This window comes from Pseudorca crassidens, chromosome X (assembly GCF_039906515.1).
Source record: "Pseudorca crassidens isolate mPseCra1 chromosome X, mPseCra1.hap1, whole genome shotgun sequence".
NCBI classification, from domain to species: Eukaryota; Metazoa; Chordata; class Mammalia; order Artiodactyla; family Delphinidae; genus Pseudorca; species Pseudorca crassidens.
The window spans coordinates 105,554,871-105,577,686 of NC_090317.1; the positions used below are offsets into that span (position 1 = coordinate 105,554,871).

Below are 22,816 nucleotides of genomic sequence, written 5' to 3' on the forward strand. Positions count from 1 at the left end.
AAAACTCTAGAAATCTAATCAAGAGTAGAACTTGCTAACTATTATTCCACTAATTTTATATTTAAAGATGTTGGAATTTAGACATGCATTTGATTCCCTTAAATTTGGTTAAAATTTGGTTATTAACATGATTAGCAAATTACCTTTTACAGATTTTTATGAGCACAGCTTAAAGTTTATTATGTGAAGAACGCTGCATTAGCTGCTGCAGCCAAACATTGTTTGCTACCCAAAGGAACTTTACAGCCTAATAGAAAAGATGAGAGAATTAAAAATCTGGGCACATGCCAGAGAACCAAAAAGCAAAACCAAACCAAACAAAAAAGAACTTCCATAATATATAAATAATCAATTTCAACTCTACACCAGGTACTTGAAGAAGTTGTAAGGGTGTTTTTGTGACCAGCTGAATCAAAATCTATAGCCATTTTATGTGATGTTGTTTGCTAATAATTATGAAAGATTGGGAAACATACACTTCTGAGCTTCTTGCATTTTTGACACTTTGCAGTATCCTCAGATGTTTGTGGTACATTGGGGGTTACTACTTAATTTTTAAAATCTCTGCATCTGAAATTATATGGATATCTCATTTAACCATCTGGAAATAACAATGGGCAAGACAACATTCTGATAAATGAATAGACCATTCTAAGTTTTATGTATTAATAAAAGGGAATTGAATATATAAACATGTTATTTTCAGGATAGCCTAAACCAAATCTTTTAAGTGTTGAAATATTTTCATTTTAACTATTTTAATGAAAACTTCATTGACTGTCTTCTGTTCTGCTTCATTAAGCGGTGCATAATAGCTAACCAACAATTTTACGGTACTTTAGAGTTCACAGAGTTCTTTTCATGTAAAATATCTCATTTAGTTTCTCCAACAAAAGTATGGGTTAGGTGGTAGTGTTATATCCACGTTTCAAGGATGATGAATTTGAGTGACCTACCTGATTTGCCAGTGATCACACAACCAGTATTAATGAGTTAGGACTGGAATCCAGGACTTCTTATTCTAAAACACAGTGTAATTTAAATTTTTCTTAATTTTCAGGGTCATCATTATAAGCATCGATTATTGTTCTATTTCATTGTACAGTTATTGATGCCAAAAACTTGGCCTCTATGCACTGGTGCCTCCTAATTGAATCTCGGAGACAGAGTTTGGGGTGAAGTAGAAAAGATTAGCTTTATTGCTTTGCCAGGCAAAGGGGGATACAGTGGGCTCATGCCCTTCAAAACTGTGTGTCCCAACCTGGGAGAATTTGGTGAGGAGTTTTATAGCAGTGGTTCAAGGGCGGGGTTGCTGATAAGGATCTGGGTGTGTGCAGGGCCTGCATTCCTTTAATCTGGCCTCAGGGGGTCTACTGGTGAGCTTCTGCTGTTCTTGAGGTTATCAAACTGTGACCTTCTCTCTGGAATGAAGAATGCTTCATCAAAGAGTTAGCATCTTCCATTTGTTGGGGGTTTTAGTTCTGCCAAAGAGCTCAAAGATATTGTTATGTGTATCTTTTGAGGTGGAACCAGGATTCTGTCCCAAGGCTGCACTACTGTTTTTTGACTGCTCCTCCTTTGTCTCCACATCCCCTCCCTTCCCTGATTAGCAACTGTTCCAACCTGCCCTTTGGAACTCAAGTGAGGTCACGAAGGCTGAATGAAGCCTATTTCTTACAAACAAGAAATGGGGGACACAGAAAGACTTGTGTCCAGGAGCCCCGCCGGGTCCTGTTCAGTTACATTATGTGCATGGAATGTGAAGTTCAGTACTGATCACTGTTGCTTCAGTTGAGACCCAGATGAAGTAATTTTCTTTTAGAAGCCAGGTTGTAAGATAAATACTTTAAATATTAGAATCTAACTCAATGCAGTGAGATGCTTACACCATGAGAAGAAAGTGAAACCTAAGCCAACTGTAGAAACAGCAAATTCCCATCTCTCCTCACCCACTCACTATGGGGCCATATGCTTATTGAGCGGAAGAGTGGGCAGATCTCAGCAGTATGTAAATCAGTCTCTAATCTCCCTCTCCCTCTCCTGGCATGTATAGGTGACTTCCTATAGGTTAAATGATGTATGATGAGACTTCACCATCTGCTGCACTCTTATCCCTTCAATAAGTGACCAAGATCATGACATTTTCTAGTTGTCTACTTTTACATTTATTGTCTCTTCCCTATTATCTATTGCTCTTTTGCATAGATAGATATATTCATTCACTAACCTTTGATAATATTTAATTCTCAGTGTTTAGCTTGATGTCAGAATGGAAAAATATCTTCTGCATGTCATGAGTTTCAGCGGTGGTTTTCCTTACTGATCAGAGACATTTTTTGTTTGCTTTTGGATTCAAGGCTTATGTTTTAATAAATGAAAAGAGTTATATTCATTGATGTGATAGTAAATGTTTAACAGCATTCACCCTGGGAGAAGAAATTAAAAGCCCTGATTTGACATGATCTCAGACACAATAGAATAAATAACCTTAAGAGCATAGATGATAGTTAAAATAGAAAGTGATGACTTTTTAGTATTTATTCCCGTGGCAGCTTTTCTTAAGTGGGATTCCTCAAGAAAATTAAGTCCTATAGAAAATGATTTAAGGACCTATTTTCTTTTTTTTTTTTTTAAGAAGATGTTGGGGGTAGGAGTCTGTTAATTAATTTATTTACTTTTGCTGTGTTGGGTCTTCGTTTCTGTGCGAGGGCTTTCTCTAGTTGTGGCAAGCGGGGGCCATTCTTCATCGCGCCGTGCGGGCCTCTCACTGTCGTGGCCTCTCTTGTTGCGGAGCACGGGCTTCAGACGCGCAGGCTCAGTAGTTGTGGCTCACAGGCCTAGTTGTTCCGCGGCATGTGGGATCCTCCCAGACCAGGGCTCGAACCCGTGTCCCCTGCATTGGCAGGCAGGTTCTCAACCACTGCGCCACCAGAGAAGCCCCCTATTTTCTTATTTTTGTCAAGGATGGTACATATCTAGTCCATTATAGATGCTTAGGTAACTTATTACTTATAATGGACACCTTAGGCCTTGGTCCTGGACAATCAGCATCAGCATCAACTGTACAATTGTTAGAAATGTGAATTCTTGGGCCCCACTCAAGACCTGTTCAATCTAGAGCTCTGGGGCTGAGAGCCAGCAATCAGTGGCTTAACAAGACCTCCAGGTGATTCTGACGGTCCCAAAGTATGCGAACCACTGCTCCAGGGTATTAGGATAAACTCTTCCCCCAATCCATTGAGAAAGTTTGCCCTACGACCTCTGAGTCCTCTGCTTCCAGTTAATGGGAAAGGAAAGGATGGGTGCAGAAACCTCACTCATTTTTTAGAAGTGTCGGCCTAGAACTGACAGATATTACCTCTGCTCCCATTCTACTGGCAGTAAGTAATCTTATGGTTACCCAGTGGTGCACTGGAAGCAGCTTGTATCTGCTCATGAGGGTCTATTAGCAAATTTTCAGGCATTTTGTGAGCTACTTGACATTCTCTTGGTAAAATTGGCTATAGTGGGAGTATTTACACCACAGAAATTAGAAAATACTAAAATCAGTTATTTTCCCCCAGAGAGCCAATTGTTAACATATACCAACACATCACAGACCATATAACGGGCTCGGCTGACTCTACTGGGAGCTCTGCAGCTATAATGACCTCAAAATGGTCCTGCTTTGAACCAAATTGGCTGAGCTTTTATACTCTCACCTTGATCAGTCCTTGAATGAGGGCTACCCTGGAAAGGGAATGCCCTGGGGCAAGGCAGATCTCTTCAGCTGAGACAGTCCCTAAAGGGACTGACAACTGAAGGATGTCTACTGAAATCTTCTTCACCATTTGGGACAAGAGTCCTTCCTTAAAGTACACTCTGAGAGGCTTATCCCCATGCGTACCACAGCCCCTCTCTCCAAGACTTGCTAATAGGATTGATCTGGGGTGAGTGAGGGCAGTAAGATATTTTTAATGTTCTCTGGAAAATTCTTGTGTGCAGCCACATTAGATACATTTTAAAAGAGTCAAGCCAGTTGCTGAGATGACACTGTTGTTTTGTTTATTTGTGTTGCTTTCAGTAATGTTTGCACTCTACTTCCTTTCAGTGAGATTGCATCTGGAGCAACAGCCTGTATGCAGCAAACAATTGATAAAAATTTGTAGTGTGGTTGGCTAAAATAATTAAAATACCTTTGAAAGGAATTCCACCCAGAAAATTTACTTTAGAAATAAAATACTATAGACATACAGTAATGTATTCACAAAATAAATTAATAACTTCATGAATTAAGTTACTTCAAGATGGTAATCAAATAAATAATGTGTGCTTTTCTATTAAAGAGGAAGTTAGAAGATCTGAGCTCAGAGTGGAAGGCGGTAACCCATTTACTTCAAGAGCTGAGGACAAAGTGGCCTGGCCCTACCCCTGGACTCACCACTACTGGAGCTCGTAAGTATGCTGGATCACATTCTCTGTGGCTGTAAACACTTGCTCAAAAGCACAACAGTGAGATGATTCCTGCGTAAAAGGGAAAATGTGTTGCAATTCTGAAAATAGGAATAAACTTGTATTATTTACTCTGCAAAATGTCTTAGAGTAGGTTCCTTAGAAATAGACTGATTCAAAGTATGGAATGACAAAAGTATATTGGGGTGTGTTCTCCAGGGATGCACCTACAATGAAGAAAGGTCCACGGCAGCGACAGCAGAAGGGGCTGAAGGGTGATTTGACTGCAGCAGAGGCCTCAGCCAGTTCCACAGGAGCCTTAGAGCTGGGCTGGCTCTGCAGAGCTGTTCTGAATTGCCTCCGTATTCCTGAACTAGGCAGTCATTGCCCAGGGGCTGCCCGCTGGGAGGAAAGGGAGATCTTAGAAGATTCTTCTGGGGCCAAAGGCAATTCCAAGTAAGGAATACCATCAACAACCAGTACTCACAGTAGCAGGGATGGGTGTGTTGTCCCTGAAGAAGGAATCAGGGTAGAGCCCCAGAGTAGCCTCCCAAACTAAATATGTGAGGATTCCATCTCAACAAATCCTATAACCTTTAGATAATCTTCTTCAAATATGCCTGCACAAATTCCTGAAACCACAGAAACACACACAGTCCTCCTAGCACTTCCCCCTTGTCCCATTTAAAAGCAATCTTAAGAGCTCTTCCATTTTTAGTTTAAGAAAAAGAAAAATGGACCGTGACTACCACAATTAGACTTGGGAGAGGAATGTTTCTACATTTAGCTATAGTCTTAACTTTTGTTTTTATTGCATATTTTCAGTCTATTTTATTTCACTTTCTATTCATTTGTTAGTAGAAGGTATGCATAAAACCTCATGGCAATGTTAAGGTTGGCTTTGAATCTCATGGGCAAGGAGCCAGAAAACTTCTCTGCTGTACCAATTCTATAATTAATTAAGCAGAACTAAAAAAAACATCCTTGGTTGTTTTTTTCTGTTACGGTTTTTTGCTTCCTTTTTTTTTTTGGTCAATCTGGGACACCACAATTGCTATATCAGGGTTTATATTCAACTAATTATATCAGGTTTATTTCTTTTTACAACCTGTAATTTTTGGTTCCCTCAGCACATATGCACAGTTTGTCCCTATATAATCATTTATTGGTATTTGTTCTCTAGCTTTCTCCTGTAGATTCAGCCTCAGACTCTCTAACTCTGTAACGAGATTGGGTTCTGATGATTTGTTTGTAAGTTTGTTGAACTCTGAACATAATTATGGGTTTATGCCCCTATTTAAGCTACTATCACGTGGTCGGAAGGTTCCAGTGGCAGGGCACAGAAATCTGTTTAACCTGTAAAGTACCTAGATGTGACAGTAATATTTCTAACGCAGAATAGATTCAAAGTGCCAGTTTCAGTTTCCAGAAACATATTTAATTCATCCATTTAATAAATATTTATTGAGTAACTTCTATGTATTGAACATCATACTAGGTACTGAGGATGCAGCATAGAATAAGTTAAGGTCCCTCCCTTCATGAAACACATATAGTTGACCCTTGAACAGCATGGGTTTGAACTGTGTGGGTCCACTTATGTGCAGAACTTTTTCAATAGTAAGTCCTACAGCACTACATGATCCACAGTTGGTTGAATCTGTGCATGTGGACATGGATACAGAGAGCAGACTGTAAGTTATCCATGGATTTTCGACTGCAGTAAGTCAGCGGCGCTAACCTCAGTGTTGATCAAGGGTCAACTGTACTCTGATTGGAAGAGAAAGATGTTGAGCTAATAAAGAAGAAAACAGATACTATCTCGATATTGTTCAGAGTTGTATAGTCCACAGATTGATATCAAATGGACACTTGTTAGAAATGCAGAATCTCAGGCCTCACCTCAGACCCAGTGCATCAGAATCTGCATTTTAATAAGATCCCTAGGTGATTCGTTTGCACACTGAAGTTTGAGAAGCACAGTTATGGAGAACAAGAAAGCAGGGTAAGAGGAAAAGTGAGTGGGAATGAAGACATGATTGTCTGTAGTTGGGTCAGTGAAGCTTTTCTATTAAGAGAATGCTTAAGAACATGAGAAAGTTGGTGGAAGTCAGGAAGTAAGCCTGGATGTATATATCAAGGGGAGACTGTTCCAGGCAGAGAGAGAACAATCAGAGCAAAGGCCTTGATGTGGAGCAAGATGCGGGAATAGCAAGGAGACCAGTGAGGCCAGAGCAGAGGGAGAGGGGACACATGGCCAAAGCAGAGGGAAACTACATCTTTCATCTCTCCTCCCCTACTTCCTTCTCCCCCGACTAAGAGTCTCATCTGCCTCACTATTCCTTCCCTTCCCCCACTTCCTCCACATTGCCACCAGTAGGGAGAGTCTGAGAATGCCCTCAGCTCCAAGCCACTGGTGATAGCTGGTGGAGTTGGGGCCAGAGCTGGAGAAGAACTGAGGGAAAGAGGAACTTTCTCAAAAGCAAGGCCTTTCATTCCTTATAGCAAACTGACAAAGAGCTGGGCATAAAGTAAAAATGTTAAATGCACAAATGTTAAATACAAGTGAGCCAGGTCCAGAGCTGGGCACCAACATGTTACTAAACTCAGGTCTGGCTGCTCGCCACTTGAAAATCAATACCCGAAAGGCAGTTGTTGGTGGAAAGGAAAGTTGCTTTTAATCAGAAAGCCAGTAATCTGGGGAGAAGGTGGACTCATGTCCCCAAAAAGCAACGCTGAAGATTCTGCTCGGCCATGAAAGTTTTAAAGGGAAAAGGGGAAGTAATCTCAGTTAATAATTGGGATGGGGGTCAGAATCATTGCCATCCCCCACTGCATGCAGGCTTGTCGACTTCTTGTGATCTTTCTTTAGATGTTATCTTGTTCACACAGTTTGTTCACGAGATTGCTGAAAGGGAAGCTAGGGAAGAGATCTGGTCATCTGTTAATTACTTATTCTTCATTTCTACTTCTTTGATCTATGGAGAGAACGAACAGGTTAGGCAAGGTAGTGTGTGATCAAAAGATTTGGAAGGTGTGCTAGGGCCAGAGGTGAGTAGAGCATGACGGTGCCTGGTTTAAAGTTAGTGACAAGACACAAGGCACCTCCTGCAGAGAACTCTTTCCTGCAAAGCGCTCTTTCCTGCCAAAAGCTGCTTATAAAATCAAACATTCTTTTTTTCTTTAACATGGTGGTTTAAACATCAGAATTGAATTAAGAATGTTTAACTTTCTGGAAGTCAGAAATATAATCTGAAATAAATACAATATAAAAAGGGAAAATATAATTTGTAATACAGCTCTGATATATGATTATTATTTCATACACTATATTGTAATACAATATAACTTATCAATCATTGTAGTATTTTTTTTCCATTGCACTCCTACTGTTGTGCGAGCTGCTTTTACATATATGTCTTTATCCTCAAAATAATTGCCAAGTGTATATGGTTATACACAGTATTTTTAAGGTAAGGATCTCAAGGCTTGGAGGGAAAATAGTTAGATGAAGGCTACACAGCTGGGAGGAAAAAGAGCCAGGATTATAATCCAAGTGTGTCAGGCTCCAAAGCCCGTGTTTTGTTTTGTTTTGTTTTGTTTTGCTGTGCCTTGCACTATCTCTCTGTCCAAGAACCTAATGGAAATTCTAGATACGAAGGCAGCTAGCCAACAGTTAATGTTATTTAACTCAGTCTTAGATGTATGGGGAGTAAAAGTGAAATATGTTTCTCTGTCTTTTTCACTTAAGGTGTAGAAAAAATCAGTTTATTCTATTTGAATTTCTTAGAACCATAGAACTCTGAACCTAGAATAATCTTTGAAAGTATCTAGTTGAATATATTTCTTCTGTATGTGTGGAAACTGAGGCCCAAGGGGCCTTTTTAAAAATACTAAACCAAGCTCCTTTATGACTGCTTACTTACATTATGTCATGTGATGAGGTGGTTCTGCCTGAGTTGTATAAATTATTTCAATTAGCAGGACGAATAGGCATGCTGGAAAGAAACTTTTTGCAGTTGTTGCTTAGATACCTAAGTGTATCAGTTTCCTATCTCTGTATAAAAACACCCCAAATGTAATGTCTTAAAACAAGTGTTATTACTTGCTCATGATTTTGTGGGTCTGCAGTTGGGCTGTGAGCAACTTAATAGGTATTCTGAAGGTCTTACTAGGGGTCATTCATGTACATGCAGTTATCTGGCGACTCAACAGGAGCTAGATGGATTCACTTAAATATCTGACAGCTGGCTGTTGGCTGGAGAACCTTGGTACTTCACAAGGCCTGTCATCCTCCAATAGGCTGGACTGGGCTTCATTATATGGCATTCTCAGGGCATTGTTTCAAGAGGATGAGGGTGAAAGCTACAAGATGTCTTGATGCCTAGACTCTGTAATTCATACATCACTTCTGCTACATTCTATTGGTCGAGACAAGTTTTCAGTCCAGCCCACATTCAAGGGGCAGAGAAATAGATCTCCCCTTTTGAAGGGAGGAGCTGCAATGTCACCACAAAGGGATGGGCATACAGGGGTGGGAGGCTTTATTGTGGCCATCTTAACACCCAAACCGCTACATTGAAGAAAAAGGGGGAAAGCAGAGATCAAAGCGTTGGTCTATATGCAGTGTCCTATGTCAGTGACTCTCAGACTTTACCATCATCAAGATCACCCATTTCTTATTAAAGCACAGATTGTGGGGCTTCATTTCCAAAGTTCCTGATTCAGTAGATCTGGGGTGACGCTTGAGAATTTGCATCTATAAAAGGTCCCCAGATGGTGCTGATGCTGCTGGTCCTGGGACTGCACTTTAAGAACTACTGCCATAGGCCTATGGTGAGTGGGGAAGGAGTTCATCCCTGCTTCCTGCGAGCAACCTAGTGCGGAACCTGAGTGAGAGCCAGTGCTGTGGATGCCAAAGGGACCTCCACGTTATTTCAGGACCACCCGCCCCAGGACTTTGTAGCTTGGGAGTTCAAGTAGATGTACAGCACGCCTAGGCAGTATTTGCCTAGCAGAGCAGCTTAGAGACCTGTGGGGAGAATAGCCATGCTTATACAAAGCTCCCCTGGAGACTCTGATAAACGTTTAGGTAGGCAGGGCTTTGAATCAGACTGAAAGGCCTGCTTGGCAGATGGAGGCAAAGAGCCAACAAATCTGGTTGTAAATGTCAATGTGAATCCTTTCTTATCCACAAGCTGCTGGGTCTGGGAACATTCACATACCACAATACCCGATTTAGCATTTCCGAAAGAAATTGCATACAGAACATGCTTCATGTGAAGACTCCAAATCAGGATGTTGGAGTTCTTCAAATTTCCCAGGGTGATAAGTGTGAAATGAATGACCGTTGTATAAATAGACACATAGAAGTGCCAGTTAATAGAGGTTTCTAATTGATGAAACACTGGTAAAACCATCTCTTCCTGTAATTAATTTTGGAGAGAGCAAGTCTCAAGTGTAATTAGGAAAATGCTGCACTGGAGGTCAAGAAGCCTAAATTCTAATCTCAGCTGTGCTGCCAACTAGATAAGGGATCAACACACTCTTTTTGTAAAGAGCCAGATAGTAAATATTTTCAGCTTTGTGGGTCATGGGATCAACTTTGTCAGTGTATACTAAAAGCAGCCAAACCATAGACAATATGTAAATAAACAGCATGGCTGGGTTCCAATACCACTTTATTTACAGAAACCAGAAGGGGGCAGGTGGGAAAAAATTTGGCCCTTAGTGGCCTACCCATATCCCCTCGGCACTAGTCCTTCTTGTGAACCCTGAGGCTTCTAAAGGCAAGCACCTGGGGTTCTGCCCAGGCACTTTCTCTCGCCATAGGAGCAGCTCGCTCACTTGCAGAGCACGTTGCAAGTGCTGGGAAGGAGGCATCCCTAGAACAGTACTCACCCACTGATGGATAGAAGTGGATGCATAAATACTGTGCCCTCTTTATTCCTTGAGTAGGACAACTCCAGGGCGTGGTTCACACCAGACGTCTCCAGGGGGTTGAACCACAGTTGACCACAGTGATAACCTGTTTATTAGCATACCCTGTAGGGACTTCCTTCCCATTCCTATTCATCTCCTTACTCTTCCACCACAGCTTTCTGGTATCATCTACCAATTAAACTACTTGTAATTAAATCCTTGTCTTAGAGCCTACTTCTAGGTGAACCTAAATTAATACAAAAGGTCTTAGAATTACTGCCATGGTTTTACCTTTTAAATGAGTTTTGTTCTGATTCCCATTTTGTAGATGAGAAGACCAAGGGACAGAAAAGAGTAAAAATTTGTCCAAAGTTACAAAGCTAGTAAGTGGCAGAGTGGGTATTCAGAGTTTCATCTCTGTGATGCCAGAGCATATGCTGTTAATCGGAACACTATATCTCAAGCAGTGATTTATTTATCTCCGTCTGAATTTTTGAAGGCTATACTTAAGTACCAAACACATATAAAATTATTTATACATTTATTAGTCAAACTTCACTTGCCTCTCTAGAGTTTAATAAAGCATCCCAAGGCTATTTCAGTAATACTTTAAATATCTAGGCAATTTGAGAAAAACATGAGGTTAATTGGAGCTTAAATATAATCTTGGCATACTATTTATTTGTTTGATTTAAATTGTGAGAAAACCATTTATTGTGAAAACGGCCTTCGTTTATCTGTAATGAGAGAAGAAGGAAGGAAGCTGTCAATTAGTTCTCACATTCTTACTCCTCCTTTGGGTCCCCATCCTTCTCAGAAACACAAGGAGGAGTGCCCCCCCTACCCCTTCCTGTTCTGCCTAGGTTTCCAACTGTTAATTCTGCTTCCGCTGAACCCTTAGGATAAGGCACATCAGTTTCAGCCGGGTCTTTCTCCGTCTCGTTAACAGCTGACTACTTTACTGAAAACACCTAGAACAAGGCTATACCATCATTGGTTTTATAATTAAAACCTCTAAACCTTAAAAACTTCCTGAAAGTCTAAGACACTAGGCGTAAGATTTTATATCAGAAAGTGAGGTCCCCTAATCAATTATGACAACAGGATAAGAAATGAATGTTTGACCCTCCCCAAGAGAGTTCAAAGCCCTGAGGACCTACAGAGAGCCTCCAGCTCTTGGCAGCAATAAACTAACTAGTTAATTAATTAACTAACTCATATTTGTATACATCAGTGAGGTGAGGGTGCTTGAAATATAATGAGATATGGTACACTATGCAAAGGACAGTGACAGCAGTAGACCCTGGCCGGGGAGGCCCCAGTATTGGTCACATTGATCAGAAGGAAGTCTTTGGATGTAGGCCATGGGAGTCTTTGGTCTCAGGCCAGGTTCTTCAACAATGTTCCCTGGTTCACAGGGAGGATATAACAGTGGTGTCATTGTTAATATCCAAGAAAGTGATAGACTGTGAAAACTAGAGTATTTAGATGTTAATATCCATTTTGTGATGATGAAGTTCCCTTTGTTCTTCCTCTCTTAACCTTTTGGCAGTTTTATTACTTGGTTACCATCTCCGTTTAGGGCTGAGCTTTGGGGTCTGAACTGGCAAAGGAAGAGAAGTTCCAATCCATCATTTCTAATGCTTGTTGGAAGCATTCCTGGAAGTTTCAGTGTGTGTGTGTGTGTGTGTGTGTGTGTGTGTGTGTGTGTGTGTAGGAGGAGAATAACATCAGTGGTTGAATAAAGTATTCTGATCATTGGAGATCTTTCAATTACCCATACCCTGCATTTTAACAGAAATAAAGGGTTTATTACAGTAAAGTTACCTTAGCCTTCTTATTTAACTCCTTCTAAAAAAGGACTTTTGCTGGAAATCACTATAGAATATACCATAATGTTGAATTTCTTCTCAAGCTCTTATCAAGGAGAAATTAGAAACGTTTAAACATATTCATGAGAATAGGTACCCCACAGCCCACAAAAGTAAGGCCTCTCCATAAATTCCTAATATTTTCCAAAATTTCACTTAATCATTTTGAAATTGAATATAACTTAACCCTCAAAGAAAGAAGATTCCAAAAGGAAATTGTAGCAGTTTGCACTTAAATTGTAGATTCTAAGATAGTGATCTGAAAGGCCTTTGAGAGGGCATTCATTCCTCTCCACTATCTTCACGAAAAGCTCTTTCTCTCTCTCAGAAGCAATCTTAAGGTTAACTGCATCCTCCTTTTAAAAATCAAGAGTAGGTGGCGTTCCACCACTGCTGATATACTTAAAACCATCTTTCAACTGCCTAACCCAAGTTCCAGTTACTGTCTAAATTACTTTTTGAGTAGGAAAAGTACATTTAGACATTCTTTGTACATGTAGAGATTCTTTAGACATCTCCCTTCAAACTTTCCTTTTCTGGCACAGATCAGGTGAGTGCCCATGACCTATGAATAAAAAAAGCTGTCTCAAATGTTTAAAACATCTCTGTTTCTCCAGTGTTTAAACATCTCTGTGTCCCTGCTTCTAACCTCCCAGGTGTGTTTTCCATACTTTTCTCTGTTGTGGGCTTCAGAATTGGACCCAGTTCCATAATTACCATTCTACTCATGACTCAGTCACATCACAAAGTCTGCATACCCTTTTCCTACTTTTATACGATACTATCGTTCTGCCTGCAGTAACGTTCTACTGGCTCGTACTAAATTGGACAACTATTTCAGGACCTGGTATTTTTTTTTTTTTTTTGGCCGCATTTTAGCTTAGCCAGTCATGTCCTTCTGTATTGGAACATCCAAAAAAGGTTTTCTTTGTGATACGAAGTATCTTTAAATTGACTCACATGATTTTATCATCAGCATTTATACATACTCATGTTTTCCTCATCCTAGAACTATTCTACTTCAACCATACATAGTCCTCCAGGTACTGCCAAATCTCTCTCCTCTCATTCATGGCCACTCCTTTAGAAAGAGTCATCCACATTCCTCCCTCTGTTTTTCCCCCCACTGCAGCCTGGCTGTGTTACCAACCGAACTTGGGTCCACTCGGCCAACATGCCCCAAAGCCAGTCTACTGACACTGGGTTGTGGTGAAGCAAAGTACCGTGTTTATTGCAGGGTGCCAAGCAACGCTTAAAAGACCCAAACTCCCTGATGGCTTTTAGACAAGGGTTTTTAAACACACTGTTAGAGGAATAGTGTCATATGCCTCATCAACTCATGGACCTTCTTCTGATTGGTTGGTGGTGAGGTAACAAGGTGATGTTTTGAGAATCTCAGCCATCAACTTTCTAGTTCCAACCAGTCCAGGGTCTGCGTGCTTGTGGGCAGCATGGAGTCACTGTGTAGTCGCCATCCTCCACCGGCAGGGGTCTTAGTTTCTGCAGAACAACTCAAAGATATGCATCACATCGTTATGTATGTTCCTTCAGGAGGAACTAGGAGTCCTGTGACTCCATTGGTTTTTTTAATCATCAACTGCTTGCGTCTGCTCTTTGCAACTTGGGAAGGCCTAGGAGACTAAAGCCTTTTTTCCGCGAACAGGCAACGGAGGACACAGAGAGGCTTTTGTACCTGGGAAGGCCTCGCCGGGTCCTGCTTGGTTTCAGTCCCCCCTTTTCTTTGCTGCTCCTCAATCCTGAGGGGAACAGGGGTGGGACAAGAAAGGGAATACAGTTTTGGATAGAAAAGTTAATTGTAAACTCGGTAGAGGAACTCGGTTTCAGGGGGACTTGGTTTCAGCTGTGTCCCTCCATCAGTCCACTGAAAGTGTCCTAAGGCCAGAAATGACCTCTATGTTAAAATACCATTTCAATCCTCATCTTTCTTAATCTCTTAGCAGCATTTAATGCAGTTGGCCCTTCCTAGTTTGGAACATTTCTTCTCTCCCTTCACATACATAACACCACCCTCTTTTTCCTCTCACCTCCCTGGCCGCTCTTTCTCAGCTCCCTGGCTGGCTCAACCTTCTCTCTTTGGATTTCAAATGTTTAAAGTAAGGTAGGCATGCTTTTTTTTTCACATTCTTTAATCTCTCGGGTAATCTCATCTACTTGCGTGGTTTCAAGTACCAACCATATACTGAAGTTTCCCACATTGTTACTTTAGATCTACACCTCTCTTTTGAGTTTTAGATCTATATACTAATTCAAAAATTATAGCAGTGGAAAAAAACCAGATAAATATTCCTGTCCTCGTGGAGCTAATGTTTTTGTGGGAATAGACAATAAAGAAAATAAATACATACAATATATTTGCACGTTATGAGGTAATACTGCAAAGGGAAATAAAACAGGGAAGAGTGTAGGGAGTATGAGTGTGAAGTATAAGGGTGGAACTTACAGAGACTTCATTAAAAAGGTGAAATTTATGTGAAGACCAGAATGTGCTCAGAATGTGAGCTAAGTGGATATCTAGGGGAAGAACCTTCTAGGCTGCGGCATTCCAGGAACGGCATTCTAACAAAGGCCATGACATGGGAGGGTGACTAGAATTGGAAGAATTTCCGATGGGGCTGGAGCACAGTGAGTGAGGGGAGAACAGTTAAGAGATGAGATTACATCAGGGAGAGCTTTAGAGGCCGTGGGGATGACTTTGACTTTGTGTAAGATGAAGACATAAGAGAGGCTTTCGAGCCCAGCAGTGAGATGGTCTGACATATGTTTTGGCAAAAACTTTCTGGATGTGTTAAGAATAAACTGTAGGGAGAAGAGGAAGGTGGAAGCAAGAGAAGACCAGGTAGGGGATTAATGCAATAATTTAGGTGAGAAATGAGGATAGTTTCATCTAAAGTAGGGGCAGTGGAAGTGATGAGAGGTGGACAGATTCAGGGTGTGTCTTAAAGCTAGAGCCAACAGGATGTGTTGGCAGATTTGATATGGGGAATGAGAAGATGTGATGAGGTCTTTCACCTGAGCAAATTGTAAGGCTGATGTTGTCATTTACAGAATTGGAGAAAGTGGTAGGAAGTACAGGATGGTGGGAGGCAACATAAAAATCTCTGATTTGTACAAACTAAGTTACATATGCCTACTAGTTAACCAAATGGAGGTGTAGTGTAAGTAGAGGGATGTATGACCTGGAGGTTAGGAGAGAGATCCAATCTGGAGATGTAAATATGCAATTGTTAGCATAGAGCTGAGCCATGAGATTGTGCTAATTAAAGCCAAACAGTAACTATAGATAGAAAAGAGAAGATCTACAAAGATTGATCCCTGGAGGACTTCAGTGGTAAGAAGTAGGGATTATAGTAATAAGTTCTGAAGTAGGAGGAAAACCAGGACAGAGAAACCTAGAAGCCAAGTGAAGGAAATTAATTAGGAGGAAGGAACTGATAAACTGTGTCAAATGCTGCCTATAAGTCTAGCAAGAAAAAGCCTGAGAATCACCCTTAGATTTAGCAAACTTGCATAGAGTGATAGGGGGATGAAATATGCTAATCAGCATGAATTCAAGAGAACCCGTACATCCAAGAACTCACTCAATGTCTGCACTTGGATGTCCCCCAGACTCTTCAGATGCACCACATGCAAAACTGAGCTAGTGAATTTCCTCTTCCCTCTTCTCCTATCTCAGGAAATAGCAACACCATCCGTGCAAGCTGGTACCAATAAGTGATCCTGGATGGAGACCTCCTTCTACCTCACTTTCCTCATATAATCAACCACCGAATCCCACTGATTTTATTACCTAAATATCTTTCAAGTTATTTGATTATATCCATCCCCATCCCTTCTGCCACCGTCATATTTTACCTGAATGTTTGCCTCCTAACTGATTTCATTCACCTCCCTCTAATCCATTCCCCATATGAACATACTCCATAAAGAATAATCATGCAAAATGTAAACCTCATTCTATCATAATCCTGTAATGGTGCCCCATTGCTTTTAGAATAAATCTCCAAATCATTAACATAGCCCACAAGGTCTTACACAATGGTACCCCTACCTGCCCTTCTTGTTCCACTGTCCACCTTTTTCTTCAAAGTCCAGCCCTTCTGGCTTTCTTCAGTTCCTTTAGCATGTCTGCTTCTTCCTGGGCTCAGGGTTTCCACATCTACTGCTCTCACCTGGATGATCTCTCCTCTCATTCATCCTTTAGATCTCAGCTGCACAGGGTCCTTCCTTGAGCGCCTGTTATACAATTTCAAAGTATACCTTTTCTTTTTCATATCCTTACCATTATTTTGATTAATGATTTGTGTAATTATTTAACTTTCATTTGCTGATAGACTGTAAGTTCCAAAAGGATCCTATTTTATATCTTATTTATCAAAGTATGCCCTTTTGGGTATGCAGCTTTTATTCAATGACTAGCTTGTGGTAGATGTTAAACCTCATATATTCTGACCAGATAAACAGTACATTTATTTTAGAGTTGGATCAAATAAAGTCGACCTCCCATGTAATTATAATATGAGAGAGATTAAGTGGTTATATGGTTGTCCAGCTGTTTAGTAGAAGAAGCTGGACTCAAGCCCACATCTCCTGAGTTTGATCTCAGTGCTCGTCAATATTCTTATATATCTCAACTTTTATTTTTCTGCTTAGACATAGCTGACAGGTACGCCTGTCCACACATTCTCAGTGGTAAATCCAATTTTTTTAAGACTGCTGTATTGATCAAACAGGGATGTGCTGTGGCTTTGATGCAAATCTTGCAGCCTAAATCTCACCCCCATCTCATTCCTTAACTCTCATTCTTGACTGTGTCTTGATATATAATTTGAGAAACTCTATAGTCTAACATGCTATGTTCCTCTTAAAATTTATATTTATTTCTTCTCTCATCTTCAACATTTTAAAGAAAATATGTTTTCGTCTCATTTTCCAAAGTACTTGCCAGCCTACGATGAGTTCATTAAACAGACATTCAATGTAGCTATCCTAATATTTATGCAAGATTGCTAACAGCACTAACTATACCAGTGCCTAAATTGAATTATAACCTACCATAGGAAAAAGTCAGAATTATAATACCTTCAGTTCTTGCTTCTGAGATAATTATCACAACTTCAAAAAAAATGTTGTCCCACATTAAAAAGCAGAAGCTAAATAGCATGACACTAGAAAAGTGGGAGACACCATTAAAATAAAATAATCAGTAGCCTCCACTCGCCGCAACTAGAGAAAGCCTGTGCAGCAACAAAGACCCAATGCGGCCAAAAATAAATAAATAACAATAAAATACAATAATCTCCCATGTCACTTCCGTTTCCCGGGACGATTCTTTCTTCTTGAAGAAATTTATGGATAAAAGATATAAATAAACTTCCTGTGTTTACTGTGGATTCTAAGTGGAGGAGGTAGTTTTCCTTCTCATGTTGAAATGAATAAGAATGCTGTTTCCTTGATTATTAGTATTTTTAATTGAAGTATAGTTGATTTACAATATCGTGTTATTTTCAGGTGTACAGCACAGTGATTCAGATATATATATATATATATATATATATATATCTGAATATATATATTCTCAGATTCTTTTCCCTTATAGGTTATTACAAAATACTGAGTATAGTTTCCCATGCTATATTAATATATTTTTTAACCCTATGATTTGGTGATAAGCATTTTTACTTACTAAGTCCAGCAAACCCGAAATAGGAGCCCTATTATTTTTCTTAATGATTCTTATTTGTTTAAGGTAAAATGTGCCTCTTTCTTTTGAACCTGCGCTCCATGTTTAACAAATAAGGACATAACTCAGGACTGAATCGTGTACTTTGATTTGAGATTTATTTTCAAGAAAGGACCCAGTTTCACAAGAAATTTTATGTTTTCCTGTACGGCTGACATCCACTCCCGGCAGCTGAAAGACAAAGTTGTCTAATAAAGCTTTCAGATTCAATTTGCTCTCTGCAGGCAGCTTGAGGATCTCTGGAGGTCATTCACAGCATGTGCTGCAATCCCAACAGGGAGAAGTAATGAAAAGATCCTGGTTAAAAAGCTGACGCTATCCTTTCTAACCTCTTTGAATGTGACTATAATAAGCAAGTTTACAGACACAAATCTCTGTGATTCTGGGGATTTCCATCTTGATCTCTGACTCCAAGGAAGAGTTGAATGCATGGATTTGTATCTATTATCTGGGTGAATAAATGCTTCACATTGAGCATATTGAGGAAAACATGCTTTACAACAAAGGTCTGATGTAAATCAGGGAAAACAACATTGTCACTTCATGTTTAACTCTGTTAGAGGGTCTCTAAGATCTCACAGTCTGGTTCTATTCCAGTAATACCTCGGTATATCAGAGCTTTGTTCAAAAATAATGCCTGCTTTCATTTCGATTATTCCCCCTGGCTTTTGCATTGACCCAGACACACCTAATATTTATCTTAGACCAACATGCATTAATGCCTTGCTCTGTACCAGGCATTTTGGTAAATATTCCTTGTGGATTGTTCCATTTAATCTTACAACAGCCTTATAAGAGAGGTTCCACATTAATTCCTTTTTTACCATAGGAGGAAAGTAAAGCTTACAGAGAGTTTTTATCCCAAAGACAATCAACTGCTAAGTAGGCACAGCATGGCCCTGTATCTCCCTAAACTTCATACCTGTCTTTACATCTTTATGTCAAACGTACAGGTGATGCGATGGACTCCACAGACTGTAGAATCAACTCTACTATAGTGTTCATACTTTTGTAATATATTTTCCGAGTGCAATTCAATAGCAATAGTACTGCTTCCCCCTTTTTTCTTCTCTTACATGACATCCAAATCTTATATTAAAGCTATGTGGGTGGACTTAGGTCTTAATAGCAGCACCCTTGATGCTTAGTACTAACCTTGTAGATATTGAAGTGATTTCAGTCAAAAGAAATATATAATAGTTTCTTCTCTTTTCTTTCCTCTTTTCTCTTTTTCTCCCATGGGAATGAAAAAAGAAAAGCATTGAGATGATAAACCTGATTCTCCCACAGTGTTACAGTTTAGCTTTATTTATTCTCCCGGTTCTGTATCTGTCAGCCCAAGGTCAAACAACCAGTACAGTGGCAGAATTATAAAAAGTAGGTCTGAGAGAAGACCACAGGGTACTGTAGGTCTAATGCCCTGCTACAGTTGGAAATCAATTAAAGAAATCTCTTTAAACAGTGCTTCATTTAATCTCCTCTTAAAGAATACCACAACCTTCTTGATAAACCCTGTGTGTGTGTGTTCAGAACTGACTTTCCAAAAACATTGCATAGTCTTTTCTTTGTTCGGTTGCTGCGGTGAACAAGTGGACCCCACTGTTTACTTTGGCATGAAATAATTGAACATTGCCTTGGACTTCATCCAACCAGGCACACAAACCAGAAACCTAGGGTTCATCATCATCTTCTAGAGACCCCCTCTTTCTGCCCTCAAAGTCACAGATGCCGATCCGATATGTCCCCATACCTCTCTTTGCCTCCCATCTCCAATTTCAACCAGTCCACTGCCCTCCTCCTTGTTATGCGTCACATGGTAGATCTTAAGATTTCACTCGAAAGGAGTTATATGCTTAAGAAGCATTAAAAGCCACTGGACTAGATGATGTCGAAATTTCTCTGAAAATAAAAGGGGGTGAAGTTAACAGCCTTGTTAAGAACTCATCAGAATGGACATTGCTGACCCCTCTACTAGCCAGTGTCCCACTTAAACATGCCCCTAGACCGGAGTATATTTTTCACAACTGGATAAATCTGAGGCATTACAGTAAAAGGCAGTGTGAGAAAGGCAGTGGGTGCGAGTGGATTGAAATGAATGAGTGGGCAGACCTAAGCGGGCAGAAAAGATGAGGACGGTAATAAGCCGTACTAAGAGATGCATGCTCGAGGAATAAATTGGCAGTGGCGGAGGAACTAAAGGAATGATAAGGTGGGTCAGACTGCCACGTGAAAATCAACTAAAACAAGTCACGAGTACAGTGAGCGAAGCTGGAAATGGGAAAAACAAAACATTCGAATCTGTATGATCATAAATAAGAAAATTCTTTACAAGTTTATAATATCTACTTTGATCTTAAAAATATCAAGAATGAAGATTTATCTTTTTGCTCTAGTTGGGGAAACCAAATAAGCGAAGACTCAAGACAGAAGCTTTAATATTCCTATTTCTAGTCCGTTGTTCCTCTAACTACACTGGGGAGAATAGGAATTTATTCACGAAATCATAGCGCACTGCAATTAGGGGATGCCTTTTGAAGCTTGGAAGATGTAATTTGGGGCAAATAAAAAATCCTTATTTTTTATAAAGTAAGTTATTTATAGAGTTGACTATTTCAGTGAGAGGTATAGGTTAATGACATAAACCACTTCAAGAAGGTTTTAGATCTGGGGTTGGCAATTTTTTTCTTTTTTTCCTGTGAAGAGCCAAATAGTAAATATTTTTGGCTTTGCAGGTCAGAAGGTCGACTACTGCTACTGAAATGCAAAAGCATCCATAATCAGTACATAGATGAATGAACGTGATTTTGTTCCAATAAAACTTTATTTTCGAAAATGGGTGATGGGTTGGATTTGGCCTGAGAACTGTAGCTTACTGACCTCTCTTGTAGATAAGTACTTGCAGATAGGTTCATAGTAGTTAATAAAGAGCATATGGGATTGTTGAATGTATTTCTCTAATCTTTTTTAAGGCTTCCTCCGTGGAGAAATTTATTTCTTATCAATAGTGTTTTTAATGCTTACTCAGAAATAAGAATACCATTTGCCCAGCAAAGAATGGAAATTTGTAAAGCCCTCATGGTAAATAAAGAGATGGTGTGAAACACTTGGTACAACTATTAAGAATGTTCCACTATCATTTGAGAAACATTTAGACATTTATAAAAGTTCCACTTATATAAATAGAATTAAACCTAAATCATTTTCTCTGCACTTTGGGAACATTTTCCCATTTTAGCAGCAAAAGCACCATAAAAAGGGGGGGAGGGGTAACTAGATTTTAGATTTTTTTATTGTTATAAACATGTATATTTAATTACTGAGGTACTCTTAGGTAGGTATACTTAAGTAGAGGTAATAATTTCGATATCACCTGGAATCTACTGTTCACTGTTCTAGGGATGACAGTGTTATACATCACTTCTGAGCTTGCTTTGAACATTGAAACCATTAGCACACTTCCACAAAGGTGGGATGGTCTTCCAAAGAGGCATAATAGATCAGCAGAAAAGGGCTATCATAATGCCACTTCGACTGACTAGCACTTAAATAATGAACTAGGTGGAAAGAGATAAAGTATGTAGTTATAGCCAGCAGGAGATGTCACTATCAGGGAGATGAGAAGCCATTTCCCAATATTCTCTTAGTTATTGGTGAAATTCTTTCTTCAACTGTTAGTTCTAATCTTATGAACTAAAAAAGAACATTTTTCAAGAGAATTAGAAGACAAGGCTCTCCTGGTCCCGTGTGCCACAACTACTGAGCCTGCGCTCTAGAGCGCACAAGCCACAACTACTGATCCTGCGTGCCGCAACTACTGAAGCCCGTGCGCCTAGAGCCCATGCTTCACAACAAGAGAAGCCACCGCAGTGAGAAGCCTGCGCACTGCAACGAAGAGTAACACCCGCTCGCCGCAACTAGAGAAAGCCTGCATGCAGCAAGAAAGACCCAACGCAGCCAAAAATAAATAAATTTATTAAAAAAACAAAAGAGAGAGAGAATTAGAAGACAAGACACAGAGTGGGAAAAAAATATTTGCAAAAGACACATCTGATAAAGGAATGTTATAAAAAATAGACAAAGAACTCTTAAAACTCAACAATAAGAAAACAAACAGCCTGATTAAAAATGGGCCAAAGCTTCTTTGTGGTGCTGATTTGCATTGCCCGCTTGTTTGGTTGGCCAGGAAGGGCGTATGCGTTTTTTCCTGAATATATTCGGGGGTTCTGCCGTTTTTCCTGTGCTTTAAAGGCGAGTCCAATCTACCTCTTGAAAACTGTTTCCTGCAATTCTGCCTTGCTTTCAAATCCTCTTCGTTGCCTTACCTCAATATATTTTTGGACGATAGTTATCATTTATAACCCTGCAGGTTTGTGAATTGCAGTGCCCCTGAGCTCCATTTTTCAACTTGCTGATTTGTGAGCTGGCCGCAAATCTGCAGGATTGCTTCAGGCCCTATTCTGGTTCCAGGGGGCGGGCTGAGCCTTTGGTTAATTCTTCTTCCTGATTGGAAATTAGTGTGACATGTGCCTGTCCAAACACCTAGAGCTAGTCTCTCATTGGTTCCCCCTCTTCCCGTTCATCCTCCGGATTGCAAACTGTTCGAAACAGGAGGTTAAAGGTGCTGATTCTCCAAGTGGGGAGATTGTTAGTAAAGTGGCTGGAATGGCAAACCCACACACCAGGAGATGAAAAATGAGGTACGTTTTAGAAACCCTTCCCGATCACATGGTGTACCATCGTCTGGGTTTCCCATGCATGTTTTAGCTGTAGGAAGATTTCCTTGAACCTGGAGAATTGGGACCCTTGGAATGGGTACCACGCAGTATCTGCA

General features: G+C 40.0%; 1 protein-coding gene across 2 annotated transcripts in view; it reads left to right on the forward strand.

The window, feature by feature from the left end:
• The window catches only part of DMD (dystrophin), a 2,128,065-nt gene that overhangs the window by 1,385,288 nt on the left and 719,961 nt on the right, over positions 1-22,816 (forward strand). For both annotated transcript variants that reach the window (XM_067723245.1, XM_067723244.1), the window contains exon 50: positions 4,326-4,434. In XM_067723245.1, coding sequence (XP_067579346.1) covers positions 4,326-4,434 — 109 coding nt within the window. The remainder of the gene's footprint in view (positions 1-4,325; positions 4,435-22,816) is intronic.